We start from the raw sequence: 20,867 nt of genomic DNA, 5'->3' as shown, positions 1-20,867 counted from the left end.
CTTCTTTTACAACCCGCGACAGATCCGCCGGACCCGGATTATTAGCAGTCCGCTCAACTCTAGTGACAACCCTTTTAGAAAGCTGTTTCTGTACACTGGCCTGCAGCCATGATCCCTCAGCATTCTGTGGCTACTGGTCATAATGTCATGTGTCCTCACAGCAAGTGATTGGCTGCAGTGGTTGTCACGTCATTGTAAATGCCAAGTAAACAGATTGGTTAGGGATTACTGAAGCAATGGGATAAGAATAACGGAGACAGAACAAATTTCCCCCCAAAAAAATTTTGCAATCTTACTTCGCACACTAAGGCTACTTTCACACTTGCGTTGGACGGCTTCCGTAGCATTGCGTTCTGTGACGGATGCAACAGATGCGTTGCATATAGTGGCACAACGCAATGCTACGGATCGTACAAAACGGAAAGCTTTATTTTTTTTTTTTCTTCTTTACAGTTTACCAGCAGCCGACTATTGTGAACGATCAGCTGATCGCTCTCAATAGCCGGCGGCCGAGCGCTCAGCTGAGCGCCCTGACATGCCGGCGGCCGAGCGCTATAACATGCCGGCAGCCGAGCGATCAGCTGAGCCCCCTCACATGCCGGCGGCCGAGTGTTCAGCTGAGCGCCCTGACATGCCGGCGGCCGAGCGCTATAGCATGCCGGCGGTCGAGCGTTCAGCTGAGCGCCCTCACATGCCGGCGGCCGAGCGTTCAGCTGAGCGCCCTGACATGCTATCGGCCGAGCGCTCAGCTGAATGTTCGGCCACCGAGAAATAAAATAAAGTTTGTGATTTTAAAAAAAAAAAAAAAAGAGCATGCGCAGTGAAAAATAAAGGTTTCCGCTGCTCAAAAAAAGTTACATGCAGCGTTCATTCCGCCCGACGCAGCGTCAAAATAACGACACTGCGTCGTCCAGCGGATGCAACGCTGACACTTGCGTTACAGTGCGTTGTCCATACAAGTCTATAGAGAATAGCGCAGTGTGCTAACGGACTGCGCTAGTCTCCATAGTGACGGACTCCGCTGAACGCAAGTGTGAAAGTACCCTAAGTCTTTTAGAGGAGAGGTAGGCAGTTATTTCTCTGGAGGGGCCACATGAGAGGATATAAATGTTGTGAAGTGCCAAACCAATTGACTGAAAATAATTTTGCTAAATGTTAATATTGACATTCATTATTTTATATCGATTGTATCATTTAATAGTGACCAGGATTAATTATTCTGACACCCCCTGTATACTGTATGAGCCCAAACACCGCCCCCTATATACAGTATGAGATCACACAGCCCCGTATATACAGTAGGTGCACGGGCAAGACTGAAACAGCCAAAAGGCCAGATGTGACCCACAGACGCAGATTGCCTAGGGTTGTTCTAGATCAATTCTTCCTGTTCTTTACAGAACGATCTCAGCCAGGTATGTTTGAAACTGTGCACCATTTCTAAGGCTACTTTCACACATCCAGATTTTTGCTCTGCGGCACAATACGGCGTTCTGCAGAAAAACCGCAACCGGCTTTTGTAACGCCGGTTGCGTTTTTTTTTGCATAGACTTACATTAGTGCCGTATTGTGCCGCAGGGGCTTGCGTTCGGTCCGGTTTTTGCCGCATGCGGCAGATTTAGCCGATGCCGCGGCCGGATCGAAAGTTCCCTGCAATGTTTTTTGCTCCGGCAAAAAACACCGCATCGCGCCGCATTCGGCCGCTGCGGCGCATTTTTCAATGCATACCTATGGAGGCCGGATGCGGAAAAAAACGCATCCGGTCGCCGCATGCGGTTTTTTCCACTGCGCATGCTCAGTAGCATGCCACAACCGGAAAAAAACGGACGGGCCGCATGTAAAAACTTATGCAACGGATGCGGTGTTTTCGCCGCATCCGTTGCATAGTTTTCACAGCCGGATTGAGCCGCAGTGCTCAAACCGGATGTGTGAAAGTAGCCTAAGAAGATCATACTTTAAAAGCCACCGGAGACCCGAGTGTCCTAGTGGTCTCCAGTACGGCTTGGTCCCCGTCATCTTTAAAACTGTTTTTTCTCTGTCATACTGCAGCGTTTCATAGTCAAACATACCTGGCTGCGATAATACAGCCAGTGCCTGATATATGCTGTCTGTGGATTGGGCCGCATGTATCCGCTCTAAGGTTCTCTTTAAAATCATATCTTAAGCAATAGATAATTTTCGGATTACACATTTCCGTCAATAAGCGGTCAAGGCTTTATTATATGTTTGTGGAATTGTTGCTGATTGCCACCTCCTTTGTGGACATTCCTTGGTTGCCCAAACAGTAGGAAATAAGGACTCATGACATGTATAAATATCATTCAGTGCCTATGGTTGGAGTGCTTTGGTCCCCAGAATTGTTATCTGGTAAATTAAATCTTGCAGTTGATATATGGGTCTTTGTGCTGGTTGTTATCATGGAGTCTCGCTGTATGCACACTAATTGCTCTCCACTCTTAAGGGTACTCTACACGCTGCGATATCGGTACCGATATCGCTAGCGAGCGTACACGCCCCTGTCGGTTGTGCGACACGGGCAAATAACTGCCCGTGGCGCACATCGCTAACACCCGTCACACGGACTCGTACCTTCCCTGCGACGTCGCTCTGGCCGGCGAACCGCCTCCTTTCTAAGGGGGCGGTTCGTGCGGCGTCACACCGACGTCACACGGCAGCCATCCAATAGAAGCGGAGGGGCGGAGATGAGCGGCCGGAACATGCCGCCCACCTGCTTCCTTCCTCATTGCCGGTGGAGGCAGGTAAGGAGATGTTCATCGTTCCTGTGATGTCACACATAGCGATGTGTGCTGCCGCAGGAACGAGGAACAACATCGTACCTGCAGCAGCGACGATATTAAGGAAATGAGCGACGTATCAACGAGCAACGATTTTTAACGTTTTTGCGCTCGTTGATCGTCGCTCATTGGTGTCACACGCTGCGATGTCGCTAACGGCACCGAATGTGCGTCACTAACGATGTGACCCCGACGATATATTGTTAGCGATGTCGCAGCGTGTAACGCACCCTTTGGACATCATAACGGGTGATGCCCTAGGTGGCACCTATTGGTTCTATGGAATTGGGGTATCTTCTACATTTTGCTCTTAAATTAGGTGGAAAAACCTGGTAACAGATTTACTTTAATTACAAGGCTCCATAGAAAATTCTGATGCATGTCTGTTATCTGTGGCCTCACACTACAACTACTTTCTGACCTTCTCTGCATGAAATCTGTGTCTATTTCTTATGTGAATTGTGCCGATCAGGCAATGGCAGCCTACAGAATGTTTCTGCAGGTTTGATAGTAAAGGTGAATTTTATTACCATTTTGGACAGATGTTTTCTTTAATCGGGCACTAAATGCCACATTACTACCAACGAAGTTCAAGTGACATTTCTGTTTACGTCTAATGAATTTTTCTTCTATTTTAGGAAACCCAGCGCTTAATGGCAGAGCCAGTCCCTGGGATAAAAGCTGAGCCAGATGACTGCAATGCACGATACTTCCATGTTGTAATTGCGGGTCCACAAGATTCACCCTTTGAAGGCGGGACATTTAAACTTGAATTATTCCTTCCTGAAGAGTACCCAATGGCAGCTCCTAAAGTACGCTTCATGACCAAAATCTATCACCCCAATGTAGACAAGCTGGGCAGGATATGTTTAGATATCTTGAAAGGTAAGACTTCTAATTTTGATCTCACAACAGCAGAATTTCAAAGCTATTGTTACTGTAAGACAAGGCTCCGCAACCTTTGGCTCGGGAGCTACATGTGGCTCGCGTACCTGTGATGTGAGGCTCGCGACCAGCTTGGTGCATAGGCACCAGGTCTAGCAAACAGCTGTGAAGCGCAGGTGTACAAATTGTGGCTCTGAGAGTAACCCTAAGCCTAATGAGTGTGCATGTCTTATGCTAAGCAGCCACCCCTCCCCTCTAGTGTGGAGGTTGTGTGGCTTTATCATCAGCATCTTGCACCTGGACTGCAGCCATCTTTATGAGGAAGGCTCACCACATTCTGTGTGTGCATATGTACTGCCCCCGTGTCAGCAGCCGAGCTGCTCGGATCCGGAACAGTGGTGGCTCGAGGGGTCTCCGGACCCGGGGGTTTGTGCGGTCACTCGAGTATGAAAAGGGGGGTATATACAGGGGAGTTAGAAGTTCGTGACGCCACCCACGGTGCGTGGTAAGATAGAATACCACCGCTGCTGTTGGTGGGGGAGCCCGGTGGCGGTGGTATGGCAGCAAGGTGTTTAACCCCTCCGTGGGTAGGGGGTTTGTGCCCCGGAGCCCGGTGGTGGTGCAGGGGGGTGCCGTTGGGAAAAGGAAGGGTCTCTGTGTACTCACTCAGTCCAAGAATACTGACACCGACAGCTTGTAAACCAGAGTTCTGATCACCGCTGCAGCAAGCAGGGAGCACGCTTGGATCCGTGCCCTTGGTGTTGCTTGTTAGCCTGTGACCTTTTCCTTGGCACTTTCTCACTTGTTGGACCCTATAGTCTGGAACTAATCGGGTCCCGCTCACCCGTATGGCTAACGGAGTGATCTTGCTCTCAGGGTTCCCGCTCGGGATTTTCTGGACTGTGTTTGGGAAAGTCCTATCCCATCGGTGCACTAGTACCCCGATTTTGGAGCGGGTGAGGGATGAATCTTGAAGACTTCACCCCCGTCTGGTAAATTACCAGGACGCTTGAAGATACTTCCCGGCCTAGGGTTCGCGTACCCCGTCGTGCCCTGGCCCCTTCCCGGAGATGGCTCAAGGCTGCCCTCCTCGGCAAGTCCGTGCCCCTTGACACGATCCCCTGCGACCGGGGTTCCAGCTCCTACCAGGCCCAGACCAACGTCTGCCACCTAGTAGACTCAAAGAGCCCTGCTGATGACCACCTCTCTCTTTCTCCTCCAACACACAACCAACTCCTCTTACTTTTTCACTTTCACCTATCAACCCCCCAAGTGGGTGGCCCTATTCCCTTCAGGCCCCCCCAATGGTGTGTCTGGTGGGTGTGGTGTAAAGTGTTCCTAGGGTTTTGACTGGCTCTGATTTTAGCAACACCAAAGGACAAGGATCCTTAACCAAGGAGGATTGGATACTGTGCAGAAGGGCAGGTTGCACAATACCCTGTGACGACCTGATAGGTCAGGGCGTCACACATACATCATCTGTCTTGGCTCTTTTTGGTGAGTTGTTTTTTTTTTTTATATAGTTCTATGTGGTTTTTCTAACTAAATTAGTGTAGGGACTCACAAGTGTGAGAATCCTTGACAAATTGATTGGGCCAAAATATAAACTAATATCTCACTATTTGAGGTATGGCACATTTTATCAATTATTTCAGGATGTGTGTGGACCTTTTGAATTCAGGTAGTAAAATGGTGAGCCTGTCATGTGTTATGTACTCATACAGTGCTAACTGACCCGCCTTGACTTGTGTTGTGCGTCATTTATAGGCTATGGTTCAGACACTGTGCATCTCACATATCCGTGTGAGTTGCACTTATATATAGTGCTGATGGGCCCGCCTGACCTAGGTTTTTGGTGTCATTTATAGGTTATAGTTCAGACACTGTGCATATCACTCATTATATGATGGGCTCCCAATGCAAGCCTTATGAGTGTGCATGTCTTATGCTAAGCAGCCGCCCCTCCCCTCTAGTGTGAGTCTTTTTTTATATAGTTCTATGTGGTTTTTCTAACCCCACACAGAAGAGCAGATCCAAATGGGGGTAAGGTAGCAACAGTTTGATCTCGGTATACTATCTCGTTGTTATTTCTGTGGAAAAGCTTTGGCTGTCATACTAATAATGAGAGGTCTAAGTGTCACTACTATGAGGGGAGGTGGGAGCTGACTGTGGCTCTGGACCCTCCTGCAGAGCTGAATGTGACTCTGGACCCTCCTGCAGAGCTGACTGTGGCTCTGGACCCTCCTGCAGAGCTGACTGTGGCTCTGGACCCTCCTGCAGAGCTGACTGTGGCTCTGGACCCTCCTGCAGAGCTGACTGTGGCTCTGGACCCTCCTGCAGAGCTGACTGTGACTCTGGACCCTCCTGCAGAGCTGACTGTGGCTCTGGACCCTCCTGCAGAGCTGACTGTGGCTCTGGACCCTCCTGCAGAGCTGACTGTGGCTCTGGACCCTCCTGCAGAGCTGACTGTGGCTCTGGACCCTCCTGCAGAGCTGACTGTGGCTCTGGACCCTCCTGCAGAGCTGACTGTGGCTCTGGACCCTCCTGCAGAGCTGACTGTGGCTCTGGACCCTCCTGCAGAGCTGACTGTGGCTCTGGACCCTCCTGCAGAGCTGACTGTGGCTCTGGACCCTCCTGCAGAGCTGACTGTGGCTCTGGACCCTCCTGCAGAGCTGACTGTGGCTCTGGACCCTCCTGCAGAGCTGACTGTGGCTCTGGACCCTCCTGCAGAGCTGACTGTGGCTCTGGACCCTCCTGCAGAGCCGACTGTGGCTCTGGACCCTCCTGCAGAGCCGACTGTGGCTCTGGACCCTCCTGCAGAGCCGACTGTGGCTCTGGACCCTCCTGCAGAGCCGACTGTGGCTCTGGACCCTCCTGCAGAGCCGACTGTGGCTCTGGACCCTCCTGCAGAGCCGACTGTGGCTCTGGACCCTCCTGCAGAGCCGACTGTGGCTCTGGACCCTCCTGCAGAGCCGACTGTGGCTCTGGACCCTCCTGCAGAGCCGACTGTGGCTCTGGACCCTCCTGCAGAGCCGACTGTGGCTCTGGACCCTCCTGCAGAGCCGACTGTGGCTCTGGACCCTCCTGCAGAGCCGACTGTGGCTCTGGACCCTCCTGCAGAGCCGACTGTGGCTCTGGACCCTCCTGCAGAGCCGACTGTGGCTCTGGACCCTCCTGCAGAGCCGACTGTGGCTCTGGACCCTCCTGCAGAGCCGACTGTGGCTCTGGACCCTCCTGCAGAGCCGACTGTGGCTCTGGACCCTCCTGCAGAGCCGACTGTGGCTCTGGACCCTCCTGCAGAGCCGACTGTGGCTCTGGACCCTCCTGCAGAGCCGACTGTGGCTCTGGACCCTCCTGCAGAGCCGACTGTGGCTCTGGACCCTCCTGCAGAGCCGACTGTGGCTCTGGACCCTCCTGCAGAGCCGACTGTGGCTCTGGACCCTCCTGCAGAGCCGACTGTGGCTCTGGACCCTCCTGCAGAGCCGACTGTGGCTCTGGACCCTCCTGCAGAGCCGACTGTGGCTCTGGACCCTCCTGCAGAGCCGACTGTGGCTCTGGACCCTCCTGCAGAGCCGACTGTGGCTCTGGACCCTCCTGCAGAGCCGACTGTGGCTCTGGACCCTCCTGCAGAGCCGACTGTGGCTCTGGACCCTCCTGCAGAGCCGACTGTGGCTCTGGACCCTCCTGCAGAGCCGACTGTGGCTCTGGACCCTCCTGCAGAGCCGACTGTGGCTCTGGACCCTCCTGCAGAGCCGACTGTGGCTCTGGACCCTCCTGCAGAGCCGACTGTGGCTCTGGACCCTCCTGCAGAGCCGACTGTGGCTCTGGACCCTCCTGCAGAGCCGACTGTGGCTCTGGACCCTCCTGCAGAGCCGACTGTGGCTCTGGACCCTCCTGCAGAGCCGACTGTGGCTCTGGACCCTCCTGCAGAGCCGACTGTGGCTCTGGACCCTCCTGCAGAGCCGACTGTGGCTCTGGACCCTCCTGCAGAGCCGACTGTGGCTCTGGACCCTCCTGCAGAGCCGACTGTGGCTCTGGACCCTCCTGCAGAGCCGACTGTGGCTCTGGACCCTCCTGCAGAGCCGACTGTGGCTCTGGACCCTCCTGCAGAGCCGACTGTGGCTCTGGACCCTCCTGCAGAGCCGACTGTGGCTCTGGACCCTCCTGCAGAGCCGACTGTGGCTCTGGACCCTCCTGCAGAGCCGACTGTGGCTCTGGACCCTCCTGCAGAGCCGACTGTGGCTCTGGACCCTCCTGCAGAGCCGACTGTGGCTCTGGACCCTCCTGCAGAGCCGACTGTGGCTCTGGACCCTCCTGCAGAGCCGACTGTGGCTCTGGACCCTCCTGCAGAGCCGACTGTGGCTCTGGACCCTCCTGCAGAGCCGACTGTGGCTCTGGACCCTCCTGCAGAGCCGACTGTGGCTCTGGACCCTCCTGCAGAGCCGACTGTGGCTCTGGACCCTCCTGCAGAGCCGACTGTGGCTCTGGACCCTCCTGCAGAGCCGACTGTGGCTCTGGACCCTCCTGCAGAGCCGACTGTGGCTCTGGACCCTCCTGCAGAGCCGACTGTGGCTCTGGACCCTCCTGCAGAGCCGACTGTGGCTCTGGACCCTCCTGCAGAGCCGACTGTGGCTCTGGACCCTCCTGCAGAGCCGACTGTGGCTCTGGACCCTCCTGCAGAGCCGACTGTGGCTCTGGACCCTCCTGCAGAGCCGACTGTGGCTCTGGACCCTCCTGCAGAGCCGACTGTGGCTCTGGACCCTCCTGCAGAGCCGACTGTGGCTCTGGACCCTCCTGCAGAGCCGACTGTGGCTCTGGACCCTCCTGCAGAGCCGACTGTGGCTCTGGACCCTCCTGCAGAGCCGACTGTGGCTCTGGACCCTCCTGCAGAGCCGACTGTGGCTCTGGACCCTCCTGCAGAGCCGACTGTGGCTCTGGACCCTCCTGCAGAGCCGACTGTGGCTCTGGACCCTCCTGCAGAGCCGACTGTGGCTCTGGACCCTCCTGCAGAGCCGACTGTGGCTCTGGACCCTCCTGCAGAGCCGACTGTGGCTCTGGACCCTCCTGCAGAGCCGACTGTGGCTCTGGACCCTCCTGCAGAGCCGACTGTGGCTCGCGTGATCAGAAAGGTTGGAGACCTCTGCTATATGGTAAAGAGTAAACCATATTATTTTTTTTTTTTTTTTTTGCTCTAGCATCATGGCTTCTATCTACAACCGATCCGTTGCTATCAGACTTGACTGCCTCTTTTCAGTACTGTATCCTATTTACTCGTTGATAGAGTTGGTGTGGATTGATCACAGGACCCGCTCCAGTGGCCATGTCAGTAATCTGGCCATTGTATGGGAGTGCTGAAAGCCGCCCCCTACCTTCTGGCATTAGCAGGTTTTCATTCTATCAGCGAGCTTGGGCTGACGTCACACGACGTTATGCTATAATGATGACATTGTGCCAGGACGGCTAATTAAAAGAAGAGACAAATACCATCAGGTAAGCGATTCTTAGGGTTCCAATCAAACAGCTATATTATTGATGTGACTTCTGGACCTGGTCCTGTGAATTGATTCACACCAACTCCACTCAGAGAGCATTAAAAAAAAGGAAATGTCTAAGATATCTCAGGAAATTGCCTCTTACTCATTTTTAAATCTTTATTGTGATGGGAAACACATGAAAGACTGGTCACACATGCAGAAATCAGGACACATGATCTTGCAGATCATGTGAAACCTGGTGATCCTTATTTGTAGCTAGATTGACTAAAGCAAATCCAAAGCAACACTTAACATTTTAGGCGTCAGTGAAAGCCATTCATAGTGCCCCACACACAGTCCAGGGGCAAGGAATGGAGCCTCTGGTGTCTGGGTGCTAATGGATCCCAATTCTAATGTCCTATATTGTGACATCTGCATAAGTAGCCATAATTCATACTGCATATCTGAGCTGAACCGCACTTCTTTACTTCTCTTGAACTTGTATGGTGAGAAAGGTGGACTATATGCCCTTGACTCACTCTCTATTATTATAGAACGAGAGTCATGCTGCTAGTCATGAACTTCGGGCTCATACTGCCAGCTTCTAGTCTAATCTATGTGCGCTACTGTCAGTGTAGGTATGGACAGTGATGTAGTGGAATTAGTGTAGTGAATAGAGTCACAGAACTGTGGTCCAGTGGCCACAGATTAATTGGTAATCCATTGCCACCGTGCCAGCGCATTGCAACCTCCTACTATTTGCAACGTCCACGACACGTTTTCTGCTTAGTGGGCCGTTTTGACGTTGTGTATGTGTCACATTGTGTATGTCTCACTACAAAGTGCTTATGTTCCAGAAGCCTAATAATCACAAGTGACACTGGGAATGTCGCATGTAGTAGGAGGTTCACAATGCTGTGGACAGCGGCTACTGACTACCAACATGGCCACTGGTTTATGGTCCTGCAAATCTTTTTGCTGAACAAGTGTAATGTGTCTTATGAGCGGCCAAAGTCTTGAATATACCAAGCGTTTTCTGTTATGGCATGTCAGCAGGGCTCAACACTGTATCTCTCCATGAATGTATAATGGACAGAAGCATAAATGGCAGACCTTTACTAAGCACAAGTGTGATCATAACCATTACATTGACCTTGAGGAATCAGCAATATCAGGAACAAGTTTAGATAAAAGAAGAAAGCGTCATTCCGAAGCAAGATCAGATGAGGAATAGACAGCCTGAGGGAAAGAGGTAAAGCTAAGTTCACATGCCCTGTAATCATCCGTTAGGGCTAGGACACACGGCAAGTAGAACAACCCGAGTGGAATGCAATAAAAAATCGCATTCCACTCAAACCCATGTTCCTCTATGGGGCCGTTTCCATTAGCGATTATTTTCTTAGCCCTAATCGGACTGAGAAAACAGTCGCAGCATGCTGCAGGTGGAATCCGATCCATATTCACTCGCACCCATAGGGTATTAGTAAAATATCACACTGCACTCTGATGACACTGGATTGCAGTGTGATTATCGCATCAGCTGGCAATGGACGAGATAGGGAGATTATCCCTCTCCTCCACAGCACCCGCCCTCTCCTCCGCAGCTGTGATCCGATCGCAGGATCAGATCACAATGGCATGACAATTGGCTTCCACTCGCAGCAGAGCGGGAGCCGAAGATCATTTATATCGCATCCGATGCACACTCGTCGGATTCCATACGCTTGTGTGGCCCATCCATTAGGCTAAGTTCACATGCCCAGTATGTAGGATGTAAAGTTGGAGTAGAATGTGACAAATTTAGTAACTCCTTAGTACAAAACAATGTACATCAGAACTTGGGTCACCATGTGTGGAGAAGGCTCAGGAGCGGAGCTCTCCCCACTCATTGTAGATGCTATGTTACATAACCAGCATCTAACAGCAGGGCTGAGCTGCTATCCTTGTTGTTAGCCTTTTAGATGCTGCTGACAATTTCCTATACATTCCCCTCAATACACTGCTGGATTACCTTGATAGCTGGGGGTGAACAGAAAGTCCCAAAGACTACAATAATGGTACATCTGTGACGCTTGGCCACACGATTTTTACTATCCACTGCAATACAAGGGTATTGCAGCTTATAATAGAACTGATCAGATGATCGCAGAGTCAAGTCCCGTGATGAAAAAAAAATAAAGCATAAAAATAGGTATTTTAAAAATTCTAATCCTTCCTGCCCCCCTCTTTTTTTCATTTAAAAAATTTTTTTGTAAAGTCATTTCTGTATTTGTCCAATTTATCAAACTGTAAAGTAACCTGTACAATAAACGTCGTAAAGTGAAAAAGTCAAAATGCCATTGGTTTTTTTTGGTCACCACACCACCCTTAATAATAATAATAATAATAATAATAATAATAATAATAATAATAATAATAATAATAATAATAATAATAATAATTAATAAAAAAAGAAAAGGCTTTAAATACTCCATTTATTGATATCAGCCAAACCAACAGCTGACCACACAAAAACAAGCCCTTACACAGCTCCCTCAATGGAAAATAAAATGTTATGTGGCTCAGAAAATTGCAGCACAAACCAATGTTAATTTATTTATTTATTTTAAAAATTTTTTTTTTAAGTCTTAAAGGGTTATTCCCATCTCCAAGATCTTATCCCAATATATAGGAGGTATAATAATATTAATACCGTGTTTCCCCGATAGTAAGACACCCCCGATAGTAAGACGTAGTGGGGGTTTTGGGGGGGTCGGCTAATGTAAGACGTACCCCGAAAGTAAGACATAGTAAACTGTACGTTGGAAAAATGTATTTATTTTTTTTCCTTCTTTACATTACCGGCAGCCGACTATTGTGAACGATCAGCTAATCGCTCTTAATAGCCGGCGGCCGAGCGCTCTCACATGCCGGCGGCCGAGCGCTCAGCTGAGAGCCGTCACATGCCGGCGGTCGTGCACTCAGCTGAACGTTCGGCCACAGAGAAATGTTGCAGTAATGGTGTCCGTGGTCCGCGCAATCACGGCAAGTCCCCATACGGTACATTGCATGGAGACTTGCTGCGATTGCTGTGGGATTTTTTTCCAATATAAGACATACCCCGAAAGTAAGACATAGTGGGACTTTTGCGGGTAAAAAGAATGTAAGACACTGTCTTACTTTCGGGGAAACATGGTATTAGCAAATACCTCCAATTAGAAATAGTTCTTGTGATTCACTGTTGCTTACCTCATGTTCAGGGCATTGCAGGACCTTGCATGTATGGGTATGCATGGTTATGACCACTAACTATCTATCTGTTACTACATGCGTGGTCGTAACCATGGATGCCTAAGGTCCAGCAATGCCTGGCACATGCCCTGACATAGTGACTCTACTACATTTCTTATTAGAGGTATTTGCTAATATTATTATTATACCTACTACATATTGGGATAGGATCTTGGAGATGGGAATAATCCTTTAAGAAAAAATAGCTATGCAAATTTGGTATCACTGTAAGTATACTGACTTGGAGAATCATGTTTCCAGGTAATTTTTACCATACCTTGAATACCGTAAGAACAAAAGCCAAAAAATGCCAGAATTGAATTTTTCAGCATTTTATACCAGTTGGAAAAAATTTTTCCCCATTTTTCAATACATTATATGGGGGAAAAAAAGGATTGTGTTGTTCAAAACGACATTTTGTCCCACAAAAAATAGGCCCTCATATGGCTATGTCAAAAAATATAAAAAAGTTATTTTTCAAGGCTTGTCAGCTGTAGCAAGAAAGTTGCAACGATGGCATACCCAAAAGTGGCGCAAATGGCTCTCCCAATTTTTCAATATACAAAAAAAGTACTCCCAAAATGCTAAAAAGAATCTTCCTATTTATTTCTAAGGTAAAATGTCTTGCAAGTCATATGTTTGAGCTTTTTTGCTTTGGCATGAGAAAAAAAAAAACCAGCATTTATCGGACAGCGCGCACCCATTTAAGTCTATGGGAGTGTGGAAATCCTTGTACTGCACTCCCATGACATCCAAGGGCAGTCCGATTTCCGCAGACTCATAGATTGGATAAATTCTGTTCTCCATCTTTTCCTCGCCTGTGATACGATGCTCTCATCTGATCACAGTAAGTAATCTGACACTTGCATGAATCTCTGTGCAGAGTTTCATCCAAGTGTCTACAGCATAATTGGCCCAAATTCTCTCTCAAGAGAGTGTCTATGGCTGTCTGACTGCTGCCTTAAGCCATGTGCACATGTTCAGTATTTGGTACGTTTTTACCTCAGTATTTGTAAGTAAACCAGGAGTGGGTGAATGATACAAAAGTGGTGCCGTGTGTCTATTATACTTTTCCTCTGATTGTTCCACTCCTGGTTTTGACTACAAATACTGAATGTGTGAACATGGCTTTAGCGTCAGAGTAAGGCCTAAGACACACGGCATGAAAATCGGACCGGGTGGAATGAGATAAAACATCGCATTCCACTTGGACCAATATTAGCCTATATGTCAGCACACATGAGCGACTTTCTCGGCAACAATCGGACCGAGAAAACAATCGCAGCATGCTACGATTGTAATGCGAGACTTTTCTTCGCACCCATTCAAGTGTATGGGGTGAAAGAAAGATTGCACTGCACTCGTATTACACCGGTGTACCGCGAGTGCAAAGCGAGAGTGGCAATAGCCGGCTACGGAGGAGAGAGGGAGAGAAATCCCTCACCTCTACAGCGCCGGCTCATTCCCCGCAGCTGTGGTCTGATCGCATGATCGGACCTCAGTCGCAGTGACACTCGGGCTCTGCTGTGCTGCCAGCGTGAGCTGAGTGTCATGTGAGGATCGCATTAGTCTCGTGTGCCCCGGCCTAATATCCATCCCCTGCTTAGAGCTGAGGATCCAAAACAGGAGACCTCACCCTACCCCCCCTCCTTTCTTAACACACAATGCCTTGAAGACTATACAGAAATGGGTTTTCTTAGCTAGACAACCATTTTATTAAGGGCAACCAACCACCAGGATTTTCTTACATAAAGTAAAGGCAGTGCCATACTGGCTTGGTGATTAAAATCATACCTTCACTTCCCAGGTTGGGTATTTGATTGCAGAGAAAACTGTTCATAAAGGTTCAGAAATTGGTGCATTCTGATTGAGGTGTGCAGCGGGGCAGGACTTTGTGGGTCAGGTCCCCTGTAGATGTTCCTCCTCCCGCGTTCTGACTTGACCCGCTATTTAAATTTCGCACCGCTGTTGGTGGCGTTGCTCATAGTCTTCTCCACAGTGTCTTCATTAAAATGGCGCCGGACATTGCGGTACGCACATGCGCTGACTCTGGCACCATTTTACCACACAGAAGTAGGAATATCTACAGATCACCCGACCCACAAAGGCCCGACCCACTGATTTTATTCAGCAGGCTAGTGCCAGTATGGCACTCTTTGCTTTACATGGAAAAATCCTGGTGGTTGGTTCCCTTTAAGCAGAATCTTTACAAGCTGTCTTTAAAAAAAAAAAAAAAAGCAGTTGTCATTTCCCAGTTGTTCTCCATTCTGCATATCCGAGGCCTTTCTCTTCTGGTGACAAAATATAGTAATAAAGACGGGGAACTGATATAAAAACATAAGACAATTGTATACTTATCACTGAGTATTCCTAGAACACTTAATGGGGAATTGTATGAGGAAGCGTAGGAATTTTCCCTCTACAAGATGCGATCCAGTGTCTGGAGATGCTTTACAGCACGCTCCATATCTTTGGAATAATGCGGGCTGGCCTCTCCTGGGAATATCCACTGCTGCTCAGTAGGCAGTATAATGTAGCTCCCGTTTGGTTAATTTTCAAGCAAAGGGGCAGATGTTGTGTTATATATATACGCTGGATAAAGGCCAGCTATCTAAGATTTAGTATCTGTTCACATCTCATTTTTTGCTACATCATGAGTATTCCTCCAAAATCTACCTCCAAATATATGTAACTGTTTTGTGCTTTCTGACATAAAAGGAATCTGCCGGCAGGTTTTTTTTTGCTATATAATCTGATAGCAGCATAATAGAGGGCAAGAAAGCCTGATTACAGTGATGTATCACTTATTGGGCTTGGTGATATCAAATAGATGTAGCAGGGCTTAAAATTCTGAGCTGTGTTTAACCCCGCCCACACCCCTGATTGGCAGCTTCCTTTATACACTTTGAATTGTCAGTAAGCTGCTAATCAGTGATGGTGCGAGGTTACACAGATTAGCCTGACTGCTGTGTACTTGAGACTTAGGGTACCGTCACACTTTACCGATGCTCCAGCGATCCCACCAGTGATCTGACCTGGTCAGGATCGCTGGTGCGTCGCTACATGGTCGCTGGTGAGCTGTCAATCAGGCAGATCTCACCAGTGACCAACCCCCAGCCAGCAGCGAGTGTGGAAGCGATGCTGCGCTTGGTAACTAAGGTAAATATCGGGTAACCAAGAAAAACACTTCCCTTGGTTACCCGATATTTACCTTGGTTACCAGCGCTTACCACTTGGCGCTGGCTCCCTATACTCCTGCAGGGAGCCGGCGCTGGCAGCCTGAGAGCCGTGGACGCTAATAACCAAGGTAAATATCTGGTAACGAAGCAAAGGGCTTCGCTTGGTTACCCGATATTTACCTTGGTTACAGCTTACCGCAGGCTGCCAGACGCCGGCTCCTGCTCCCTGCACATTCAGATCGTTGCACTCTCGCTGTCACACACAGCGATGTGTGCTTCACAGCGGGAGAGCAACGACCAAAAAATGAACCAGAGCAGTGTGTAACGAGCAGCGATTTCACAGCAGTGGCCAGATCACTGCTCAGTGTCACACACAGCAATATCGCTAATGAGGTCACTGCTGCGACACAAAAACCGTGACTCAGCAGCGATCTCGCTATGTGAGAAGTACCCCCTAGTCCAGGCAGTGATAATCTCCTGCTAATAAAACACTAATTGTAGTGAAATTAAAGCACACAGTCTAAGTGACACATACCTGTAATCAGATTAAAGGGCAAAAACCTGCTGACAGATTTGCTTTAAGGTCTTTGTAGACAGGCTTATTGAAAAGAATATTATTTTCTGACTGATGGGAACAAAAATAATATGATCATTCTGTCCCCATACAGTATTTTTTATTTACAGCTTGCTTAGAGCTCCTTCATTATGACTATTGTTATGGCAACGTAAATGATAAATGAGGTACCACTGGCCACCTAGCACACCTGAATATTGCGGTGTGCGTTCACACATACCTGCCACTGCAGGCTGTATTTATCTAATCTCCCCTGATAAACTCTGTGTTCAAATATGAGAGCGAAACGCTTTGGGAGGGTCCTTATCTATCAGGGTAGTTTCCACTACTTGGGGGCTGCCCTTGTAAGGAGGAAGCAGCTACATGGGGCACGACAGAGGTTAGCACCTTACATTTCATCTGGATCCTGCCTCTGAGTAACCCTCTAATCTGCCTGCATCATAATCATCCAAATTGGTGGCGTTTGGTCTGCCCGTAGTGAAGAATTGGGTGAGATCCATCCTTTTATTGTATATAATTTGTGTGTTTTTGCACAATTTTTGCACTGCACTTTATATATAATTTTAAAGTGATTAATTAAGTTATATTTTAGTCCTTGCTCTACTAAATATATCAACATAAATGATCCAATCACCCTACAAACAAAGCATTTTATTAGCGCAACAATGCTAACCGCTTAGCCACTGGGCTACCCAAATTATGGTCCGCACATCCAATGTTTCCACTTGGGTGATGCACTGATGATAATTTTATGCTGGCATTAACTGTCCAATCACCCAAACTTATTGTTTGAATTTTTGGGTTAATCACCTGGGCGATTTTAATATTATCTAATAAAATTGATTTTTAAAGGGATTTCTATTGCACATTTGTAAACTTACTTTAAACATTTCCATCAGTATTTCTTGTTGTTAACCAATCACCCGAGGAGCAAGTACTTTGCTTAAATTTTGGGCTATCGACGCTATGTATACCTAGGTAAATAATTGGGAACAAGTGTTCTTACCCAATGCTCGCTCGCTGATTATCAACTCTCCCGAGTGGACCACTAATGTGGGCACAAAAGACACTCCCGGCCTACACCGGGTTATTGGGTACTAAGGTATACATCCAAAATCCAGATGTGAAGAGAGCTTCACCTCCAACGATATATTGTGGCTGAGGACGGACAGAGCGTCGGGCGGCTGGTAGATTTAGCTTCCAGCACACTCACTTTGACGGACAGAGCGTCGGGCAGCTGGTAGATTTAGCTTCCAGCACACTCACTTTGGAAGAATGAAAAACGTCCAAGCCTCCACAAGCTTTTCCCTGCTCCTGTCAGTTCATCCATAGGGATTGGGGGGGGCACATAAAGTGGAAACCCTTGTTTTAGATACGTAGCTACTACATGAGATCAGCATGCAGTGGGTGAGGGGGTAATATGTGGCATATCCCATTCCATAGCCCTGTAGCTGATGGTACGTGGCTGAACAGTAGCCTTCTTCAGATCTGGTTGGTATGCTCATTTCAGGTTTTTAGTAAAAATAAACAAGACCTGTTAGAAATTCCTGACTGTAACTTGAGCCCGGGATGACTGCTGAAATCATACCGGTGCCAGGCATGTGCTGTCTTCATTGAATGTCAGTGTTTTTCCTCTCCTCTATTTTCTGCTGTAAAAAGTGCTTGTCACATTGAATGATCATGTGTTTGGATATGACACAGAACAGTGTTGATGCCCTTTCCACCTCCTCTGTGTGCAGATAAATGGTCTCCAGCTCTGCAGATCCGTACAGTGCTTCTATCAATTCAGGCTTTGTTAAGTGCACCCAACCCTGACGATCCATTAGCAAATGATGTAGCCGAGCAGTGGAAGACGAACGAAGCCCAAGCCATAGAAACAGGTATTCTTGTTTACTAGTAACACAACATAGCGTGACACTGTGTGCACACAGTCATGAAACATACAATATTGCGCGGCATGGCGTGCGCGATATTTCCCACTCTTCGCATTTCAGGAAATAAAATTCAGTTCACACTGGTTACAGCGTCTTGTAAATGTGGTCACTCTTTGTAAGTTAAACTGTTTTAGCTCCATCAGAACATTAGAGAACCTTTCACCAAATTTTTCATGTTGAGCTGGACACATGATGTAGTTGGTAATGGCTGTCGAGTGGAATACATTTATTTTTCTCTGCCTCTTCTAAGATTTTGGCAGTAAAACTATTTGGTAGCTAATTTTTGTTAAAGGGAATTTGCATGTTTTGCTGTGTATTCTGAGAGTAATATAATGTAGGAGCGGAGACCCTGATTCCAGGGATATGTCACTTACTGGGCTGTATGTTTCTGTTACTAAATTCATTGTTTAATCAGCAGGAAATTATCACTAGATCTTAAGCTTGCTTGTCCAACCTTGCCCCCGCCACTGATTAACAGCTCTATACATTGTACACAGAAAGCTGCCAATCAGTGGTGTGGGCTGGGTTTTACAGGGCTCAACATTCTGAGCTCTGCTAAATCTGCAGCAGAGAAAACTGGTTCTGTCACCAATGGTGCACCCAATAAACTAAGTAATACATAGTTGGAATCAGGGTCTCTGCACCTATGTCATGCTGCTGTCTGATAGCATTGTAAAATCTGCTAACATATTACTTTTTAATTCCATGTAGGTGCAGATAGTTTTGACTGGGGGCATGTACTTATTTCCCGCTGTATGGCATTGCCCAATGATAAGCAGGCAACAACACTTAGGGGAAATAAGAGCATGCCCCCAAACCATAGATTAGAATAGGCTACCACTGTGTGAGACATGACAGATAGCCCTCCTCTCATTGCACAGCGATTGCAAGTTATGCGCACAGCAGACATACAGTATATCACAACGGAGTGCACCCCTCACATTTTTGTAAATATTTAATTATATCTCTTCTTTGGACAACACTGAAGATATGACATTTTGATACAATGTAAAGTAGTCAGTGTACAGCTTGTATAAGTGTAAATTTGGTGTGTCCCAGTAATGTCAAAACCGCTGGCAACAAGAGTGAGTACACCCCTAAGTGAAAATGACCAAATTGTCCCAATTAGCCATTTTCTTTCCCCGTGTGTCATGTGACTCATTAGTGTTACATGGTCTCAGGTGTAAATGGGGAGCACATGTGTTACATTTGGTGTTATCGCTCACACACTCTCTCATGCTGGTCACTGGAAGTTCAACATTACACCTCATGGCAAAGAATTCTCTGAGGATCTGAAAAAAGAATTGTTGCTCTACATAAAGATGGCCTAGGATATAAGAAGGTTGCCAACACCCTGAAACTGGGCTGGAGCATGTTGGCCAAGACCATACAGCTGTTTACTAAGACAGGTTCCATTCAGAACAGGACTCGCAATGGTCGACCAAATTAGTTGAATGCACACACTTAGAATCATATCCATAGGTTGTCTGTTCAAAATAGATGTATGAATGCTACCAGCATTGCTGAAGAGGTTAAAGGGGTGGGGTCAATCTGTCAGTGCTCAGACTATACGTCATACACTACATCAAATTGGTCTGCATGGCTCTCATCCCAGAAGGAAGCTGCTTCTAAAGATGACTCACAAAAAAGTCCGCAAACAGTTTGCTGAAGACAAGCAGACTAAGGACATGGATTACTGGAATTATATCCTTGTGGTCTTATGAGACCAAGGCAAACTTATTTGGTTCAGATGGTGTTGTGTGTGTGTGTGTGTGTGTGTGTGTGTGTGTGTGTGAGAGACGTAAACCAGGTGAGGAGTACAAAGACAAGTGTGTCTTGCCTACAGTCATGCGTGGTGGTGGGAGTGTCATAGTTTGTGACTGTATGATGGCTGCCGGCTGTATAGCACTACAGTTCATTGAATGCCAACATGTACTGTTACATACTGAAGCATAGTATGATTCCCTCCCTTCATATTCCAATATAACAACCCCAAACACACCTCCAAGACGACCACAGCCTTACTAAAGAAACTAAGGGTAAAGATGCTGGACTTGCCAAGCATGTCTCCAGACCTAAACCTTATTGAGCATCCTCAAATAAAATGTGGAGGAGCGCAACATCCACCATTTCTGTGATGTCGTCGTGGAGGATGGAAGAGGATTCCAGTGGCTCCTGTGAAGCTCTAGTGAACTCCATGCCCAAGAGAGTTAAGGTAGTGCTTTTCAAATCATGGCGGGTACACAAAATATTGACACTTTGGACACAATTTGGCCATTTTCACTTAGGGGTGCACTCATTTTTGTTGCCAGCAGTTTAGACATTAATGGCTGTGTGCTGAGTATAGAAGACACACTGAATTTACACTTGTTATACAAGCTGTACACTGACCACTTTACATTGTATTTGTGTCAGATCTTCAGTGTTGTTTCACAAAAACTTATAATATATTTACAAAAATGTGAGGGGTGTACTCACTTTTGTGATATACTATATGTCTGTTTTGCTCACAACAGTATGCAGTATGTATTGTGCAATATCTATGTGAATCGATAACATTAGACAATACTAATATATATATATATATATATATATATATATATATATATATATATATATATATATATATATATATATATATATATATATATATGCATACATACACATATATATGTGTGTGTATATATATATATATATATATATATATATATATATATGTATATATATATATATATATATATATATACACACATATA

The 20,867-nt window shown here is 47.4% G+C and overlaps 1 protein-coding gene across 1 annotated transcript in view; it reads left to right on the top strand.

Moving 5' to 3' along the window:
• The window catches only part of UBE2N (ubiquitin conjugating enzyme E2 N), a 45,619-nt gene that overhangs the window by 23,815 nt on the left and 937 nt on the right, over positions 1–20,867 (top strand). The window contains exons 2-3 of the mRNA XM_075344804.1: positions 3,434–3,680; positions 17,917–18,057. Of these exons, the coding sequence (XP_075200919.1) occupies positions 3,434–3,680; positions 17,917–18,057 (388 nt within the window). The remainder of the gene's footprint in view (positions 1–3,433; positions 3,681–17,916; positions 18,058–20,867) is intronic.

The sequence above is a fragment of the Anomaloglossus baeobatrachus genome, chromosome 4, assembly GCF_048569485.1.
Source record: "Anomaloglossus baeobatrachus isolate aAnoBae1 chromosome 4, aAnoBae1.hap1, whole genome shotgun sequence".
Classification (NCBI taxonomy): Eukaryota; Metazoa; Chordata; class Amphibia; order Anura; family Aromobatidae; genus Anomaloglossus; species Anomaloglossus baeobatrachus.
The sequence above is the reverse complement of the archived record's forward strand: the minus strand, read 5'-3'. Positions and strand labels throughout refer to the sequence as shown.